Source organism: Raphanus sativus, chromosome 3 (assembly GCF_000801105.2).
Source record: "Raphanus sativus cultivar WK10039 chromosome 3, ASM80110v3, whole genome shotgun sequence".
Taxonomy (NCBI): Eukaryota; Viridiplantae; Streptophyta; class Magnoliopsida; order Brassicales; family Brassicaceae; genus Raphanus; species Raphanus sativus.
In genome coordinates, this window is record NC_079513.1 from 3,734,625 (window position 1) to 3,753,103 (window position 18,479).

At 33.0% G+C, this 18,479-nt stretch overlaps 2 protein-coding genes, 1 long non-coding RNA gene, 1 other non-coding gene and 1 pseudogene across 5 annotated transcripts; 2 read left to right on the forward strand and 3 right to left on the reverse strand.

The window, feature by feature from the left end:
* Positions 1-25: 25 nt before the first annotated feature.
* Positions 26-2,845, reverse strand: LOC130509857 (uncharacterized). 2 transcript variants are annotated; one of them, XR_008943802.1, is made up of 4 exons: positions 2,598-2,845; positions 2,279-2,372; positions 2,100-2,194; positions 26-215 (listed from the first exon to the last, which is right to left on the reverse strand). It is a non-coding gene; the product is annotated as an uncharacterized LOC130509857 (long non-coding RNA). The 2 variants fall into 2 exon arrangements; XR_008943801.1 differs by lacking the exon at positions 26-215 and adding an exon at positions 1,905-2,022.
* A 3,981-nt stretch (positions 2,846-6,826) lies between these two features.
* Positions 6,827-8,102, reverse strand: LOC108844971 (uncharacterized; annotated as a pseudogene).
* Positions 8,103-8,469: 367 nt separating this feature from the next.
* LOC108844972 (uncharacterized) lies at positions 8,470-9,297 on the reverse strand. Its single transcript, XM_057006132.1, is given in 3 exon segments — positions 8,470-8,761; positions 8,848-8,888; positions 9,193-9,297. Coding segments are annotated over 3 exon segments (438 nt in total).
* A 1,216-nt stretch (positions 9,298-10,513) lies between these two features.
* On the forward strand, positions 10,514-12,174 carry LOC108844396 (reticulon-like protein B2). Its single transcript, XM_018617653.2, has 5 exons — positions 10,514-10,808; positions 11,094-11,274; positions 11,351-11,492; positions 11,566-11,635; positions 11,747-12,174. The coding sequence occupies exons 1-5, from the start codon at positions 10,577-10,579 to the stop codon at positions 11,914-11,916; spliced, it is 795 nt and encodes a 264-aa protein (XP_018473155.1). The 5' UTR covers positions 10,514-10,576; the 3' UTR covers positions 11,917-12,174.
* Positions 12,175-12,279: 105 nt separating this feature from the next.
* TRNAL-CAA (transfer RNA leucine (anticodon CAA)) lies at positions 12,280-12,363 on the forward strand. The gene has a single exon. It is a non-coding gene; the product is annotated as a tRNA-Leu (tRNA).
* The last annotated feature ends 6,116 nt before the right edge of the window (positions 12,364-18,479 follow it).

Sequence of the window (18,479 nt, forward strand, 5' to 3'; positions counted from 1 at the left end):
GTCATCGAAACGTCGTAGTCGTCGTCATCGAAAGTCATCGTCATCGTTCCGTTGAGATCTCCGACGAGCTAACACACGGATTCTCTCTCTCATGTAATCGTCATCTCATCCCTCTCTCACACACCGTGGATCAGATGTCGAATCCTTCTCCTGTTCAAGTTTCCCAGCTGGTATGCGTATATCTCCTTTCGATTTTGTGTATTTCTGAACGAAATCTGAAACAACGAACGTTAGTAAACATTTGCTTTTATCCAAAAGGCAAACAAGGTTGATTTGGAGTTCAAGTTGAGATTAAGTCTTTATAAATAAGAACGATTTAGCAATAGAGGAGTAGTGTATATTACTTCTAGTGTTGAGATGTAGTGTCTATTACTTGCAGTGTTGAGATTAAGATTTTGGAATAGCGAACACTGTATTTCTTACAGAATTATAATCCCTTATAAATCTGGATTTCTGGATATTGTTAAAAGTACAACTCGACGATTAATAAGTCTTTATAAAGAAGAATGATTTAGCAATAGAGGAGTAGTGTCTATTACTTCTAGTGTTGAGATGTAGTGTATATTACTTGCAGTGTTGAGATTAAGATTTTGGAATAGCGAACACTGCATTTTTTTACAGAATTATAATTCATTATAAATCTGGATTTCTGGATATTGTTAAAAGTACAACTCGACGATTTATAAGTCTTTATAAAGAAGAACGATTTAGCAATAGAGTAGTAGTGTCTATTACTTCTAGTGTTGACATGTAGTGTTTATTACTTGCAGTGTTGAGATGTTTATGTTTAGACCATTACTAAAAATATTAACAAACATAGTATTAAGGTTTGGGATTATGAAAGCACGAACATTGTTTTAATGATCCCACATCTTTTATATTGTTTATAGATCAATTTTAATTAGTATTTGAAGTTTGAAGATTGAAAATTTAGAAGAGATTGAAGGAGTTGTGGAAGTCGGAGCTCGCCGTATCTTCAGAAGCAAACAAGTGTTGATTGACGTGTTCCAAACAAGGCTTATCTCCTTGACGTGTGTCTCATCTCACCGCTTTCATTACGTTTTTATTTTCTTATGTTGACCTTTGTTCTGTTGCCCAAAAAATGTTGACCTCTGTTTCAATTTGGCCTTTTTTAAACTGTGCCAATTTATGTTTTTATGCCAATAAGAGTTTATAAAATCATTTATAAGACTTTATAAATCGTTTATAAGAATTTACAAATAATTTATAAGATTTTATAAATCCACATATAACTTATATGATATAAGGGTTTATAAAAATATTATTAGAGTTTAACAATCTTCATAATATAATTTATAAGAGTTAACAAATCATTTAGAAGAATTTACAAATCCTTACAACTATAAGTATATTTATAAGTGTTTATAATTTCTTATAAATCTTTGTAAATTATTTATAATTATTTATGAATCATTGATAAGAAATTAAAAAATATTTTTAATGGTTTGTAAAACCATTTACAAGAGTCTGAAGCGGTGGAGCCTTGCTTGCTGTCCGCATGTGCTATAGAATCTACCACGTATCATCATCTCTTTACAAAGCCTGCACGTGTTCTTTAGTTTTATAAAAATATTTAAAGTTATTTATAAGGATTTATAAAATCATTTATAAAGATTTGAAGAAACCCTTATATAATTATCTATGAGTATATAAATTCATTAATCATAGTTTATAAAGGCTTATAAAACAATTTATAATGATTTATAAACGTTTATAAACTGATTTATAATGGTTTACAAGTTATTTTTCTAAAGTCCCTCCAAAAGACAATCAACACAAAAAGGCAAATCTGATGAACTTGAGAATTCTTGTGAGGAATGTTAGGCAGAATGAGTATAATAAACTCAAAAATGATTTATAAACGTTTATAAACTGATTTATAATGTCTTACAAGTTAATTTTTCTAAAGTCCCTCCAAAAGATAATCAACACAAAAGGCAAATCTGGTGAAAGAGCCACGTCCTTCAACAAGAGATATATTTCATCAACCCTCTATGTAGACTGTACAGAGACCATGCTTGTGATCAGAATCAAACAATCTCATTTCAAGGTTTAGTTTTATAAATACTACTACGTACTTTAACTCTTGTGGATGGAGAATAGAATGTGAGAAGAACCAAGATCACAAATGAAGGAAGTGGAATCAGCAGCTTGTCCTCCCTAAGAGCTCCATCTACAAGAATAATAATATATTAAGAAGACAATTCTACAACTTTTATAAAGCTTTATAAATATGTAATTCTTTGATCGTACAAACCACGTTGTTGTTCAGAGTTCCTCTTGCTTCTTCAAACAACTCACCAACCTCGTCGATCTTCAAAATCTGAATGCAAGCCAATCACATATTGTTCCTACGAATCATCACTCACTTTTAAAAACAAAATATATCAAATCGTTAATGCATAAACACTATGTTCGTTATGGCTATATTTATAAGGTTTTATAAATTTGAGGATGAAAATTTTCTTCAGAAAAAAAACTCCTTTTCTTTTCCCAGAAACACATCGCACATCGATTCTGAGAATCAAAATAAAATTAATGAAATAGAACAAAAATCTCATCTATTATCTTGTCACCTTCGTTGACGTCGTGAGAGAGCTTGGTCAGTTCGTCGGATCTCGTCAAGTTTTTCAGGTTCGTCGAAAGGCTCGCTGGAAAAGTCGTCAGAGAGCTCGTCAGAAAAATCATGAGCGTCGTCTAATCTCGCCGGAAATCGTCAACGTCGTTAGATCTTGCCGGGAACTCGTCATCATCACCAAATCTCGCTGTAGCATCGTCGGATCTCGCCGCATCTTCTTCGCTGGATCTCACCGTACAACTCAGCGTCACATGATCGTTTTGATATCGCCGGAATTAGTCACCGGAGAGAGTTGGCGTCGAACTTTTTCACCGGAATATATGACGATGACGATGAGATTTGGAGAGGGAAGAGAAGATAATATGTTGTGTATACGAGGGTATAGTAGTCTTTCATCTCATTAAAATTTAATGGTAAAGTTGGTTAGTGTATTTTTGAAAAGTGGTATAAGAAAAGTGGTATTTTTGGCAATTTTCCCTTACTATAACACCCCGTATATTCATAAATTTAATGACACCTAAGCCTACCAAATCTGTTGAAAAAATCTAACAAGATCTTACCAAAAAATTTAAATATATTTTTTTAAATAATACATTAACTAATTTCGGGATTAGCATTATAATATTATTATAAATTAATGTTAATTAAAATAAAATTATATGCTATATTTTATAAACTTTATTATAGTCTATATTGTATTAAATTAGATATGCTATATGGAATAAATATAACAAAATAATATATATATATATATTATATTATATAATATATATATATATATATATATATATATATATATATATATGTGTGTGTAAAGTAGTCTAATTTCTTTTTAAAAATTGCTTTCATTTAAATAAATCCACTTTTAAAATGAGTTAAAATTTGTAAATTCATTTACTATTTTTTTTAAAGAAAACAATTCTTAACATATATTTTCTTAACTCACATAAATATATTGTCTAATAATTATATATCATTATTATTTTTTTGAATCTCCAGCAATTTATTAAAAAATAATTATTTACAAAACATAAATTTAATAAATAACCTTTAATTTATGTGTTATTTAAAATTTCTATTAGAAATTGTTAAAATTTTAATATTCATTACAAATATTAATAAAAATAATTTAACAACTTTATTGCTTATTTAAAATTATAACAAAATATTTTTTGAAAAATAAAAAAGTAACAAAATTTTAAATATTGTTATTATAAATTAATGCATCAATTTAGTAACAAAAATATTTAAAAGTCATATAATATTCAAAATTAAAATAGTTATGTAATTTTTCAAATCTGTTTACTAAATATACAATTTTAAAATAATATTCTAATCACATAATTATATATTCCAAATTTTACAAAAGATAAAATGATAGGTCTTTTAAAGTATAAATTTTGGAAATACAACATGAACAAAGTATTCTAAAAAAATTAAAATAGTTAATATTTTGAAATCTTAATGTAGTAAAAGAATTATAGAACTTAATACCATAACATAAAAACATCAATATCAATAAAAAATTAAAAACAATATCGTATAACAATTCATTATATATTAATAGTTTCAAATAATAAAATTAAAAATAATATTATAGAGTTAAACAACATAAACATTAAAATATAATTTATATATTTAAAATGTTTAGTTATATGTTTATAAAATGAACAAAATACATGCGCGGTTGCACGGATCGAGATCTAGTTAACATTAAACAATTTATGAAAATTGTATATACTTTCTACCAATTTTTATTACATTTTATATTATTTCATCATAACAATTTTTTTAATAATATCTGCATTTGGTTTGGGGCATCAAAAATATTTGGCACAGCTCTGGAGACGATTCACCTAGTATAAATTATTGACAAAGATACTTATAAGGGATCTGGGCTGTATAACCTTCCAACAAATTATAATTCATTAGATAACTAATACCCCTAATTCACCTATACACAACCATCACATTATAAATAATAACCATATTGTTCCTCAATTGTGACTCATATGACCTACAGAGAGTTTATTTATTAAAGTAAATATTAAATAAACAATATAATAAATTGTGGCTAATATAGATGCACATTTCTTCTCTCTTTCTTCCTTTTTTTACCAAATTGTGGCTACCATATATGCACATATCTTTTCTTCTTCTTCCTCTTTTTACCAGATCTCTGTTTCTTCTTCATACGTATAAACTCATGCTACTTCATCTCAAAGTAAGGAAAAAACAAATATTATGGGCTTACGAAATTGGGTTCGGAGGAGAAGATGGTACCGTAAAGAATGAGGTGACATCGCACTTTTGTACATTGTTTCTATTTTTGTTTTATACATTGTTTTGTTTTTATACTATGTTTTTGTTTCTCTTTTTATACTATGTTTCTCTTTTTGTTTTAGTGATCCAATGGTAAAGAATAACATCGGAGGACACGTAGAAGCGTCGTTGTGTCGGAAAAAAAGAAGAGCATATAAAGATGATCTTCATATGGTGGTGAAGAATAACGATGGTGGACGAAGTGAAGGTGTATCAATATGTTTGAAAAAAAAAGAATTGAAGAAGATGAACTCGCCGTCTATACTATATTCGGTGAACGAAATAATATAGTATATATTCTTTATTGTAGCTATTTATGTAAGGTCACTATACTATTTGGGACATATTCCATACTATTTATTAAAAATGTAATAATCTGGAGACTTTCAGTATTTGAAAACGCGAGAAACTATTTATATCTCGGATGTGGGTTGATATTTACTGGTTGGGGTATAGTTTTATCATTTGACGATTAATAGAAAGTGTTTCATTTTGTTCACCAATATGTACTATACTATTTATTTTGTTTCATTCTATTTGAGTTTATGATCTATACTTGGGTTTATGGTTTAGTGCTTGGGTTGAGGTTTGGATTTAGTTTGTTACATTCAATTTGGGTTTATAGTTTATACTGGGTTTTGGGTTTATTGATTAAGATTTAGGGTTTAGTATTTGGAAGGTGGGGGTTGAGATTTGGGTTAGTTTGTTCCATTCTATTTGGGTTTAGGGTTTATACTTGGGTTTAGGGTTTAGTGATTATGATTTAAGGTTTACTATTTGGATGGTGGGGGTTGAGATTTGGGTTTAGTTCATTCTATTCTATTTGGGTTTATGGTTTATACTTGGGTTTAGGGTTTAGTGATTAAGATTTAGGGTTTAGTATTTAGAAGGTGAGAGTTGAGATTTGAGTTTAGTTTTTCCACTCTATTTGGGTTTAGGGTTTATACTTAGGTTTAGGGTTTAGTGATTAGATTTAGAGTTTAGTGTTTGGATGGTGGAGTTTGAGACTTGAGTTTAATTTGTTTCATTCTATTGAGGTTTATGGTTTATATTTGAGTTTAAAGTTTAGTGATTAAGATTTATGATATGTTTAGTATTTAGGGATTGTATGTGGGGTTATAATCTTATACTATTTCGACGATAAGGAATAGAATAAGCAATGCATATATATGTGTGGTTAGTAAACATATACGTGGATGTTTCTTCTTTTTTTATGTACAAAAGTTTACAGATTTTTTGTTCCTTTTGTTTTATCATTCAAGTTGTTTATTCTCTCTCATTGACCTCTTATTTATAAAGAGGAAGGATAGAACGGATATATTAGGACCAAAATGTTAAATAATACATTATGTCAAAATCAATGCTATACACTTAATTATCTACAGCCCATTAGTCATCTCACAAATTCATCCTACTTATAATCCCCTTAGACTATCTACAATGGTTATTCATTTACAACACCCACTTTTTTCTTTTTAACACTCCACTTCATCTTCTCTCTCTTCCACATCTTTATTTAACACCTACATAACTTTTACCCTCTACAATAGTTTTGTTTAATAAAATTACAACACATTACCCCACCATTAGAATTTCATATTTTCATTTTATTTATGTTTATGTTTTTTGTGATTACATATTATTAATCACCGTTAATATCAAACTAAATTTAAATAAGCAAAACTATATAATTTTATAAATAATTTTAGTTTTAATATTTGTTTTTAATTTTATATTTTATTTTGAATTTTTTATGCAAATAATAAAAATGATAAATAAAAATAGTCATTACTAAAACACATACAGTGAACATAAATTTAAAATGCAATACAATAAGCACACAACAAGTAAGGAAACCTCATAACTTAATTAGTACAATAATCTCAACTCACAAACTTAAAAATCTCATTCACCACGAAACATTCTGAATTGTGCCCATATGTGTTTGACTAGATCTGCTTGCAATTCGTGATGTACATTTGAATCACGCAACTCGGATCTAGCACGCACATGATTTGCAAATACGGGTAGCACTTCGGTCGAGAATGGTTGTTGTGTACTCGATCGACTTGCCTCAGATTGATCATAATCAGTCCAATGTTGAGCATATGTCTCTCGTTCATCCTCAACAATCATATTATGCAATATGATACACGACCTCATGATGATAGCCAAATCGGCTATGTCCCACAAGCGAGCTGGTTCACGAGGATTTTAAATCGAGCCTGCAACACTCCAAATGCACGTTCTATGTCCTTCCGACACGCCTCCTGATGTTGAGCAAATAACTTGTCTGGTTCACTTTGAGGTAACCTAATCGATTTGACGAAAGTAAGATAAGAAGGATAGATACCATCAGCTAGATAGTAAGCCATATTATATGGACGTTGGTTCACAAAGAAATTCACTTTTGGAGTATTTCCTTGTTCAACATCATCGAACACCGGTGAAAGGTCTAGAACATTTATATCGTTCAACGTGCCCGGACATCCAAAAAAGCATGCCGGATCCATAGATCATGAGATGCAACTGCTTCAAGAATAACAGTGGTGGTTCCCTTATCTCCCCGAGTAAATTGACCTTCCCACGCTGTAGGACAATTTTTCTATTCCCAATGCATGCAATCAATGCTCCCAATCATCCCTGAAAACCCTCGCATCTCACTAACACGTAAAATTATCTAGAGGTCATCTTGAGTTGGAGCTTTGAGATAATCTTTATCATACAGCTGTATGATTCCTTTACAGAATCTTCGCAAGCACTCTAAAGCAGTAGTACCTCCAATTTTGATGTATTCATCCACCGCGTCAGCTGCCACACCATAAGCTAACATTCGCATGGCTGTAGTACATTTTGCTAATGGAGATATGCCTTCTTTCTTGGCTGCGTCAAATCGTTGGGTAAAGTAGTTGTCGCTGCTTGATAAGTCTCCAACGATCCGAAGGAAAATATGTTTTTGCATCCGGAATCGCCGACGAAACATTGCATCGTCATATGTAGGTTGATTGGCAAAGTAGTCGTCAATTAGTCTTTGATTTGCTTCTGCATGGTCTTTTTTAAAGTATTTTCTCTTGCTACGAGCTGCATAGTCTTCCTCTATCTTGTTTCGAAGCTCTCTAAACCGGTTGATGATATACCTCTATTCAATTTCAGATTGCCTCTTGTAAGCTTCGACATCAAAAAAAAATCTGATGGATCCATTGAGATTTTTTAGTAAGGCGAGATTTATGGTATTGGTACATTAATGGAAGAATGAGTTCCAATTTATAAAAAAATGGAACCAATGAATTGAGTGGCTGTAGCTTTGGATTCGAATTGAGTGGTTCAAACCAAAAGTCAGAGATAAGATAAGATTCTCTTTTTAAAAGCCAAAAATCACGGATAACATTATTAAAGCATAATATGACAATACAAATTATTAAAGTAGAAAGTGACAAACACACATTATTAAAGCATAACGTGACAATACAAATTATTAAAATAGAAAGTGACAAACACCCATTATTAAAGCATGAAGTAACAAAATACAGATAACCACTTGACAATAATTAATTTCCAAATAGATTCTGGCTTAATTTCTGCAACAGCTCTTTGCTCTTGTCATCGAGATTTTTCTTTTCAGTTAGTTTGATAAACATCTTCATCTTTTTAGCCTGAGTCTTTTCCTTAATCAGTTGGTTTGCATCATTTTGCATCATAACTATTTTCTCCAGCCGATCCAACTCATGTGTCTTCAATTCTTTAAATTCATTTCACTCTTCGCCGACCACTTTCAAGGATGCGCCTTTACCTTTCTTTTTAGCCTTTTTCTTAGCAGCATCTCTTCCCATTGGACGAGCACTAGATCCTACAGAGTTTGACTCACTAGCATCACTCTTGCGGGACCTTTTAGATCCACTGCTTCCAGATCCAGTATTTCCTCCTACATGACTACCATAACATGGTTGATCACGTATAGCGAGCCATTCTTTTATATATTTGAAACTTCCTTTACCAGCACTTGAATATAATTCATGCACTTTCGCCAATACATCATCCTCCGACCACCCGCTTTGGTGCATATGTTTACCATTATCATAAGTGTCAACCCATTTGTTCACGCTTTTGTTAACATAGTTATAGTGATTTTTGCATGCTTCTCCATCACGCGGAGGATTAAATGAGCAATGTTCATTACAATATTCAGCAATTTTACTCCAGTATGACTCATTTTTTTGGTTTTTGCCAATAATGTTGTTTGTTCCAAATTTAATCCACCCACTCAGTAGAACCAGATTTTGCTCAGTGGTCCATTTGGGACTTCTCCGACGAGCAGGAGTTGAATCTTCTGCATCTGGAATGGCTTCATGAATACCGCTAATACCACTAAGAGCCATTTGTGTAGAAAACTCGGGAAAATCAGTTGCTCCAATATTCAAATCAGTTACATTACCCATTGGAGCAGAAGAATATGGGGATGCTTGAGATGGATAAGACATCATCGATCCATGATATGGACGATAACTTGAATTGCTGACGACATGAAGAAATTTGGTGGATAACCATAATTTAGTATATGCTCGGGTTGGTTGGGAGATTGATTTTGAAACTGATAGTTTTTAGGATTTGGGAAGTTAAAAGGGTAATTAGAAAAATTTTGAGGTATTAAAAGGGTTATTATTTGGATCCATTTAGGTAAATGGATATTTAAAGCTAAAACAAAAGTTTATTAAAGACTAAACCTTTTTTTGTTTAAAGATGGTTTTTTTTCTGTGTCCAAATCAAATGAAAGTAGTCTCTATTTATAAAGAATGAAAAATTATAAATTTTGATATAATTTTTGATATATTTATTTATAAATATTAATTATAACTGAAGTTATATAATTGAGATAAAAAGAAAAACATGAAAATCAAAGCAACTAATCATAATGCAATATTTTGGTCCCACTTATCCTCTACTTTCTACTTTCACATATGTTGAAAGTTTTCAAAACTAAATTTGCCACCTCATTCTACATCACATTCTTTTTATTATAACAAATCATTGTAGTAAGATTAATTTTTTCAACTGTTGTAAAATGGTTTACAATAAAATTATAAAACTACTTGCAATGGTTTGTTGTAAACCATTTTACAACAGTTGAAAAAATTGATCTTACAACAAAACATTGCAAGTAGTTTTATAATTTTATTGTCACTCGACGCAGACCAAAAAAGCATGATTCACCTAAAGGAATGGCTTTTATTGTACCAAGTGTCATAAGACTGGTGGCTAAACGTAAATAATGGGTCCATGCGCGCGACACCTGGACGCTAGAAAACAACCAGAAGAATACAGTGTTCGGTGAACAGAGCCGTTAAGTAGACGTAGTTTTGTAACAGCGAATTCAAAACCCTCGAGAAGCCGTTAACAGTGACGGCGTCAAATCTTGGTCCTATGAGAAAATACGAAATTTTCAATTGTCCCCACCACCATCATGCCTTTTATCGTTCCCCCAAGCGTCGCTCGAGTTTAAAAAAGAAGCAGGTTAAATCAACGGCTCAGATCAAACCAATTCAACGGCTCAGATCGAGTTAAATTTTGTTTTAGGCCTCCTTCGAGATTCTTCTCTCAGAAGTCGCTTTATTTGGTTGTTCCCTAGATTCTGCATCAGCACGAATTCGATCGGAAACAATGGCGGACGAACACAAGCACGAAGAATCTCTCCCTAATTCGGATCCGGCGGTGGAAATCGTAGAGAGAGAATCGTTGATGGAGAAGATATCTGAGAAGATCCACCACAAAGGCGACTCGTCGTCTTCATCAGATGACGAGAGCGACAAGAAACCGTCGTCTCTGAAATCGAAGGTTTACCGTTTGTTCGGCAGGGAGAGGCCCGTTCATAAGGTTCTCGGTGGCGGAAAACGTAACGTTTACTCCGATCTCGATCCGTTCTAGTTCCTTCTATACGTTGATTTGGTAGCTAGTCATAGCTTGATGCTTCGTTTTAGGTTTATAAGATGATTGATTTGTTGGTGGTGTATAAGATTGAATCATCATAGTTTTATTAGAGTTTTTGTTGATCTCGTTGCCTGTACAAGTTTATAAACCCTAATTTGATTGGATGTTTGATTTTGTTGGATTGAATCAGTAGATTAGAGTTTTGTGCGCGTATAAACCCTAATTTTTGGTAGGATGCTTGTAATTGCAGCGGCTGATATATTTATGTGGAAGAACAAGAAGATGTCAGGTGGTGTGCTTGGTGTTGCCACTGTAGCCTGGGTGCTCTTTGAACTCATGGAGTATCATCTTCTCACTCTGCTGTGTCACGTTATGATTGTTACTCTTGCTGTGTTGTTTCTTTGGTCTAATGTCACCATGTTCATTCACAAGTAAGTGGTGTGTTGCTTTCACATGATATCTCAGGTTAAAGCTTATTTGGAGAGTTACTAATTCAAACTCTTTCAGGTCTACACCAAAGATTCCTGAAGTACATATCCCTGAGGAGCCTCTTCTTCAGCTTGCATCTGGGCTCAGAATCGAAATCAACCGTGGGTTTTCTTCTCTTCACGATATTGCATCTGGAAGGGATCTCAAGAAATTCCTCTCTGTAAGTTTTAACCTCAATGTCTCTCTCAGCTTTAAGCTTTGATTATAACCTCTATTGTCTGTGATCAAATTAGGCTCTGTTCGGGCTGTGGATTCTATCAATCTTGGGTGGAGGCTGTAGTTTCTTGACATTGGCATACATAGGTAACATTAACAACACATACCATTTAGCTTCCTCCTTCTTTAACACATGTTTTACTCAAGCAATGGTAATGATTGGATTTGGCTTATTGATTGATCTTCTGTTTAATTCAGCTCTGGTTCTACTCTTCACTGTTCCTCTTGTCTACGACAAGTACGAAGACAAAGTAGACTCATATGGTGAGAAAGCAATGGCTGAGTTGAAGAAGCATTATGCTGTGTTGGACGCAAAGGTATTGAGCAAAATCCCAAGGGGACCATTAAAGGACAAGAAGAAGGATTAGGAGTCGTTTTCTTTTTCTACTTCTTTTGTTTTTTTGCATGCATGTGCACAGTGTTCTGGTTTTTGAAATGTGGGATTGTGTTGTGAAATGGTAGTCTAAAATTTGTGTTAGCTCATCTTGTCGCTCTCGATTCTCGAATTTACTTGTAAACTCTGCTTCTGCTTCACTTTTTTTTTTGTTTTTGTGGTTTTGTTGCGTGTTGTGGCATGAGATCAAAACTTGTAGTTGACCTCTTGTTATATATATAGTATTTATGTATTTTCTCATCTTTTCGTGTACTTTCAAAGGAAGACCACGAAAGGTCATGTGATTTCGGTGTCCATCTACAATATATAGAATGTATTGTGCCTTACATACATCGAAGTCAGGATGGCCGAGTGGTCTAAGGCGCCAGACTCAAGTTCTGGTCCTCGTAAGAGGGCGTGGGTTCAAACCCCACTTCTGACATTATTTTGTTATATAATCTAATGAACCCTAATAAGTGATGGCAGAGTTGAGTTGACTACAATTTTTTTTTTTAATTTGCTTATCGGGTTGACAAAAATCAACATCAGTGATAAAACTTGATAAAACATTATGGATCTACAATTTTAAAACAGAACTAGATTTTGATCCGCGCTTCAAAAGCGCGGGATATTTTACGATGAAATTTTTTTACTAATAATTTAACAAATATTTTGGTAGTTTTTAAAGAGTGTGTATTTAAATCAGTATTTTTAAATTCAACCCGATTGTGATTATACCGGTTAATCCGCAGATCTGACAATTCAATTTATGTTTTTAAAATATTCATATTAAAAAAATCACTAAAACCCGAGACTAACCGATTGAACTGATGGATGACCGATATGTAATCTAATTGGATTTAAATTGTAATAGTTTCATAATTTGTAATCTTATAATCGAAATTTTAAAGTTCACTATTTTGCAATTTATGAAATTATGACGTTTTCTACAAAATTTTAAAGACAAAATGATAGATATAAAATAACTAAGATTAATTATTGTATTATGGAAACATTGATAGTAGTATAAAAATATATTGTTTGGAAACATTGATAATAGTAAAGAAATAAGTATATTGTTTGGAAACATTGATAGTAATTATAAAGAAATAAGTATATTGTTTGGAAACATGGATAGTAGTATAAAGAAATGAACATTAGTGATTTAATGTATGTTTAACTATAAAGTATAAATGTGTATTTAATTTAAAAACTTACAAAATAAATGTTAGGTCCAACAGAATATTTCTGTTTTAATAAGATAGATTATATTCAAAGTCAGTTTATATGTCCTTTTATTGTACTATAGTGTATTTATTGCTTCTGAGATATTTTTTATGACTACAAGCTACCTACATTTTTTAAAAAACTAAATTGGTCTCGCAAACTCAGTGTGTTAAAACAAACTAATTTCAACCACACATCTTTCTTTCCACTCCACGGTTCAGACTAAATCTGAATCATTTGACAAGACATATATTTGTTTCATTTCCCTTCATTTATTTCTATGTTTTTAATATCAATGGTCAAGCTTTATTCTATTTTCTAAACATTCACCTTTTCATTTTTTTTTCTTCGTCTTCCTTTATCCAAATGGTTCATTTTTTCATAAACTGAGATATATTTCTTTTTTTTAATAACCGTGGGGGTTCCCAGGCGTTAAACCCAGACTAATCTCCACGAGGCCTTCCATCCGGGCACGCACGGTTATAGACGGGAAGGTGGCCAAGGCAACTCGAACCCAGGACGGGCACTCCAGCTGGAGTTCCGTTACCACTAAGCCAAGAGCTCTTGGTTAAACTGTCGTATATATATATATATATATATATTTTTTTTTTTTTTAAAGTGATAAACTAAAAACGGAATCACACAAACTCAAGAATCCTTGTGAGTTAGTGTCTTGTGATATGTTTCAAAAGCTCGACAATCCACGTGGGAATCCTTAACCTGTTATGGCCTTTTGGGATCTCTGTCACTCTGTGACATGATTCCTATGCCCATTCTGTCATTGCTTGCTTCCTCCTCTCTTGGTTTCCACCGATCTTCTTCCATTACATAGGTTTTAGTACACAGTAAATGGTTTAGAAAATTAGATTAAGTAATCTTCTGATACTTTTTTTAAACAAAAATTGTATTTAATCATTATCTCTATTACTTAATCTATTTTTAAGATATGTCAAGTTACATTTTCGATGGTGGTATGACAGTTGCGTATACGACAGCGACATAAATGGTGAAGACATAGATGATGGCAAAAACAACATAGAAAGAACATTACCTAACATAGACCAGACTTTGAAAATCAAGAAATCCACGCACCAGACATCTTCATATGGAACACCACCAATAAATTAAGTTTTCTCCGCCACAACGCCTTCATATGGGACACTGACCAGAAATTCATTCATCAACCGCTCCGGCACATCATGTCCGATGGCAAATCAGCCTCAAAATCTGGCCGTCTTCTCCTTCCTCCACCATCGATGAGCTTCGCATAGTCACCGCTGATTGAAGAAGAAGGTTTCCACTTTCCCTATACATACATTCTCTCAATAAAAACAATCAAAGATTTTGTCTTTATGCTAAAGTTTTGATTTTTTATGTGTTGTTTGTTAGATACACTGCTTTAAGAATGAGATTCTTGACTGATCCACATTTTCGATGAGAGTTGTAGTTTGAAAATTTGTAGTTTTACTAATAAAATGTAGTTTTACTAATAAAGTGTACATGTGATGTTTGAAAATCGGTGTACAGTATGTATTTTTGTAATTTATTGTACTTGTGGATAGTAAAATGTATGTGTACACGTCGGTGTTATTAAATGTCCAAATCTTATGACTTGCAAATTATATTATAGATTTTTATATGTCTATTTAAGTAATGTTAGTATTGCTTCATGGCTTGATCCTTTGAATAATAATTAGTTTGTCAAATTCTTTTTTCAAAAAAACATGTTTATAATAAGTATTTTTATCATTTAATCTATTTTTGAGATATTCTAAGTTATATCTCTGATGGTGGTATAATCAATGATGTAATGTAAACATTGTGATGGATTCAAGCTTCAACCATAGCGTTTATGTCTTCTCGCATCGCCGTACTCTGTTATTGCTTCAAATCGCAGGGGAGCCTCAACCAAACTCGATCTCCAAGATATCGTGTTTATTTTCCGCAAACCTAAAATGAAATCTAAAATGATCTAAATAAACTCAAACAAGATACTCAAAATAATCTCTTAGAATTATTAGAATAACATTATTTGTGCAACTTACAAATTAAATGTATTGTGATGTCTACATGTACACTGAATTTTAACATTATCCATGTGTATGGAAAAATATTTTGACACCTAAATCCACTAAGAGCTACAAAATCAATAGAAAGTGATAGAAAGTTTCTCAGATAGTACGGATGGTGGTTGTGAATTATCCAAATCATGGTCTCATCATGCTCCAGTAGAAGAGATCAAGCAAATTCAAACCTTGTCTTATCTCCGAGATGTTTACTGAAAATCCAACTTCTTAAAGAGGTTAAACCACCATTATCAAAAACAGAACAATTACACGCATGTATACATGTAGCTCCTTATGAATTTGATATTGTTGATTTATGTTTCATCTTCTTCTTCATCTAAATATACTTTACTTTCTTATAAGATTAATTTTAGAAATATATATACATGTAGATGTTTATGCACGTGTTAAAAAGGAACATAGAAATTGCATAATCATTTTGTTTCGGTGTCCACGAACCTAGGTTGTACATTAAATTTGTATGTTGTCCACAATTATGTTTTTTAATGAGCGGCAATTTTGTAATATTTTGATTTTCTTTGTATTAGGGTTTCCTGCAAATATATCTCAGAGCCGCCATTGATTTTTATCATGCAGTATTCATTATATTTTGTTTTTTATCTCCAGCATTTATACAAATTTTGTATAGATTAACCGATTAACACCAAAACCAAGAAAATAATAAGTTTTAGTTTTTGAGTTTTGGCTGATTATATCCAAATCACCATAGCTCTTATCTTCCGAACATTATCGTCTATGCCGTGATGCCACTGCGTCCTTCGTCGGCTCGAATGAAATTCCTACCGTCGTAAAGAGAAGTTTCATCACCCTCGAGGAAATGTAAAACTTGTGGCTGGAAAAGTTTGCAGCAAGGGCTTTGTTCATATCAACATTGTGTTCAAGTGACAAAGGTGCAACTAATCCGACTAAATGATCTTAGGAAGACCACGATGACCGCTCAGCTTCTTCATCTTCATCTTCTTTGGTCAATAGAATCATTATTTTCTTTATTTTCTCTTTAGATTTCTCTACCATTAAAAGTTATCTCTACTTATAGAGAGAGAGAAAATAAAATTAAGGACCCATATAACTTCAAAAATAAGCTTAGTTAACTTGTAGTTGCAAAAAACTACCTTATGAGCAATACATGTCTTATAATGTAATAAAAACTCATAAAGTGTCATATAGTGTAAATCATTCATTTTAAAATCACTTATTGTTCTAATTCTAGTGTTCTTGTCTTAGAATAGATCGAACTAAAGAGAGAGAGAGAGAGAGAGAATCGTATGACTTAGAGATGAATGAATTGTTATTATTTCATGAGTAATGAGTTCCTTATATATGATTACATAACTTGGAGACAAAGTCTAATAACTTGGAGTAGGGAATAAGTAACTTGGAGTAGGGAACAAGTAAATCTAGAACATTTCATAATAGACATCACACAATATTCATAACACTTCCCCTTGATGTCCATTATGCGTGTAAGATGCTATCTCGTTAAAAACCGAGATTGTAATGCCATAACCGTCTAGAGTTTGTAATGCGTTTGGAATACTGCCTCGTTAAAACCTTTCCTTGGTAAACCCAAAAACCCAATGTGGTAAAAACGGGAAGCCATGGATAGGAAAAAGAGTACAGCCGCATTACTTCCCCTGAAGTGAACATCACTGAAGGCTTCTCAGTGATCGCATACCAATCTGCTGCATAAGCTTCCTGAGCGTGCATGTTGGTAATGCCTAAGTGAAGAGGTCGGCTGAGTTCTCGCTGGATCTGACTTAGGGACCTTGACCTCTCCTTTCTTTCTGAAGATCGTGGGTGAAGAAGAACTTGGGGAGAACATGCTTAGTCTTGTCACCCTTGATGTAACCATCTTTGAGCTGAGCTATGCAGGCCGCATTGTCTTCGTAAAGAATGGTCGGCTCGTCTTTACCATCCGTGATCCCACTGCTGTCCGAATATGGTGTGTCATGAGTCTTAATCAGACACACTCCCTACTTGCTTCATGGATCGCCAATATGTCTGAGTGATTGGATGATGTGGCTGATATGATCTGCTTGGCTGATCTCCATGAATGGTCGTGCCTCCATATGTGAAAACATAACCAGTTTGGGACTTAGCACTGTGTGTGTCGGATTAGTAACCTGCATCAGCAAAATGCTTTCATGATATTCATGGTCCATTTGGATCATATGGTTTATCTCTCTTAGATAAATTCGACCATGAATGTCTTTGTATGTCCATGATCTGTCCGGATCATGACATCATCCATAATCCATCCGGATTATGTTCTTGTCCACTATATATCTTATTTCATATCCTTTGACCAAAACTTCTTTATGAACTTTTAGTATATGTCCACGGTCTGTTCATGAAGTGGCTATTGTGTTATAGTTTGAAGTTTAATCAAAACTAAGCCTTTTTGGTCAATAGGACGTTCCTCTCGCTTGGATGGTTTAGGTCGGATTTAAGACCTAGAGGAACTGGTCGGAACAAGCTGGACGGGATGGAGTTGGTCGGGACCAATGATATTAAGGTCGAACTAGGTCGGACATGATCCTAGTCGGTATGGTTCCCTTTGGTCGTGAATCTGATGGATTCTCAGACCATTTGATCAATCTATTCTTGGTACGTTGGATCATAGATCCCCTTCATATACGGCTAATGATCTCTACTATAGATCATCGTAGTCTCTTCATAGCCTTTCCAAGAATCAATCATCTTAATCATCCTTTCTTTAAGTATAACACAAGGAATATATTGACTACTATATGGATGATCAGAAACGTTCTTATAGAACTTTCTACTAAGCATCACTTAGTCTTATCATATCGTGTGTACATTCACGCATGCAGCTGCATTTCAGTCCATGAACAACGCAGGAACGATGTTGTTCTATGAGAACTTCTTTCTTATTTCTCAAGGTATCTTATGTTACCTTTATATCCAGTGATATATCCAATGTCTACTACATCTTCCTTAGATGTCCAATCTTTATTAATTTCGATATTGGGTATAGCATTCACCACCTAGGAATTCATTTTCTTGTTCCTTAGTCCCTGTGAGTATCCTTGTGTGATCAAGCTATTCCTTTTGAATGCTGTTTATGTAGCAACATGTACGACCACTTGTCTGTACTTTCATGTTCTACAGCTCACGATTTTCTTTTCCTCACAAGACTCATTTGTTCACTGGTTAGATGGCGTCTATCTTATGTATTTGGCCAATACGCCCATCATATTCATTCTTTACTATAACTCCACGT

What these genes read in the sequence shown, in the direction of transcription:
- LOC108844396 (XM_018617653.2), top strand. Translation starts at nt 10,577, where the DNA reads ATGGCGGACGAACACAAGCACGAAGAATCTCTCCCTAATTCGGATCCG. An exon ending in GGTTCTCGGTGGCGGAAAAC is followed by an intron (nt 10,809 to 11,093) that starts GTAACGTTTACT and finishes TTGTAATTGCAG; the next exon opens with CGGCTGATATATTTATGTGG. An exon ending in ATCTCAAGAAATTCCTCTCT is followed by an intron (nt 11,493 to 11,565) that starts GTAAGTTTTAAC and finishes TGATCAAATTAG; the next exon opens with GCTCTGTTCGGGCTGTGGAT.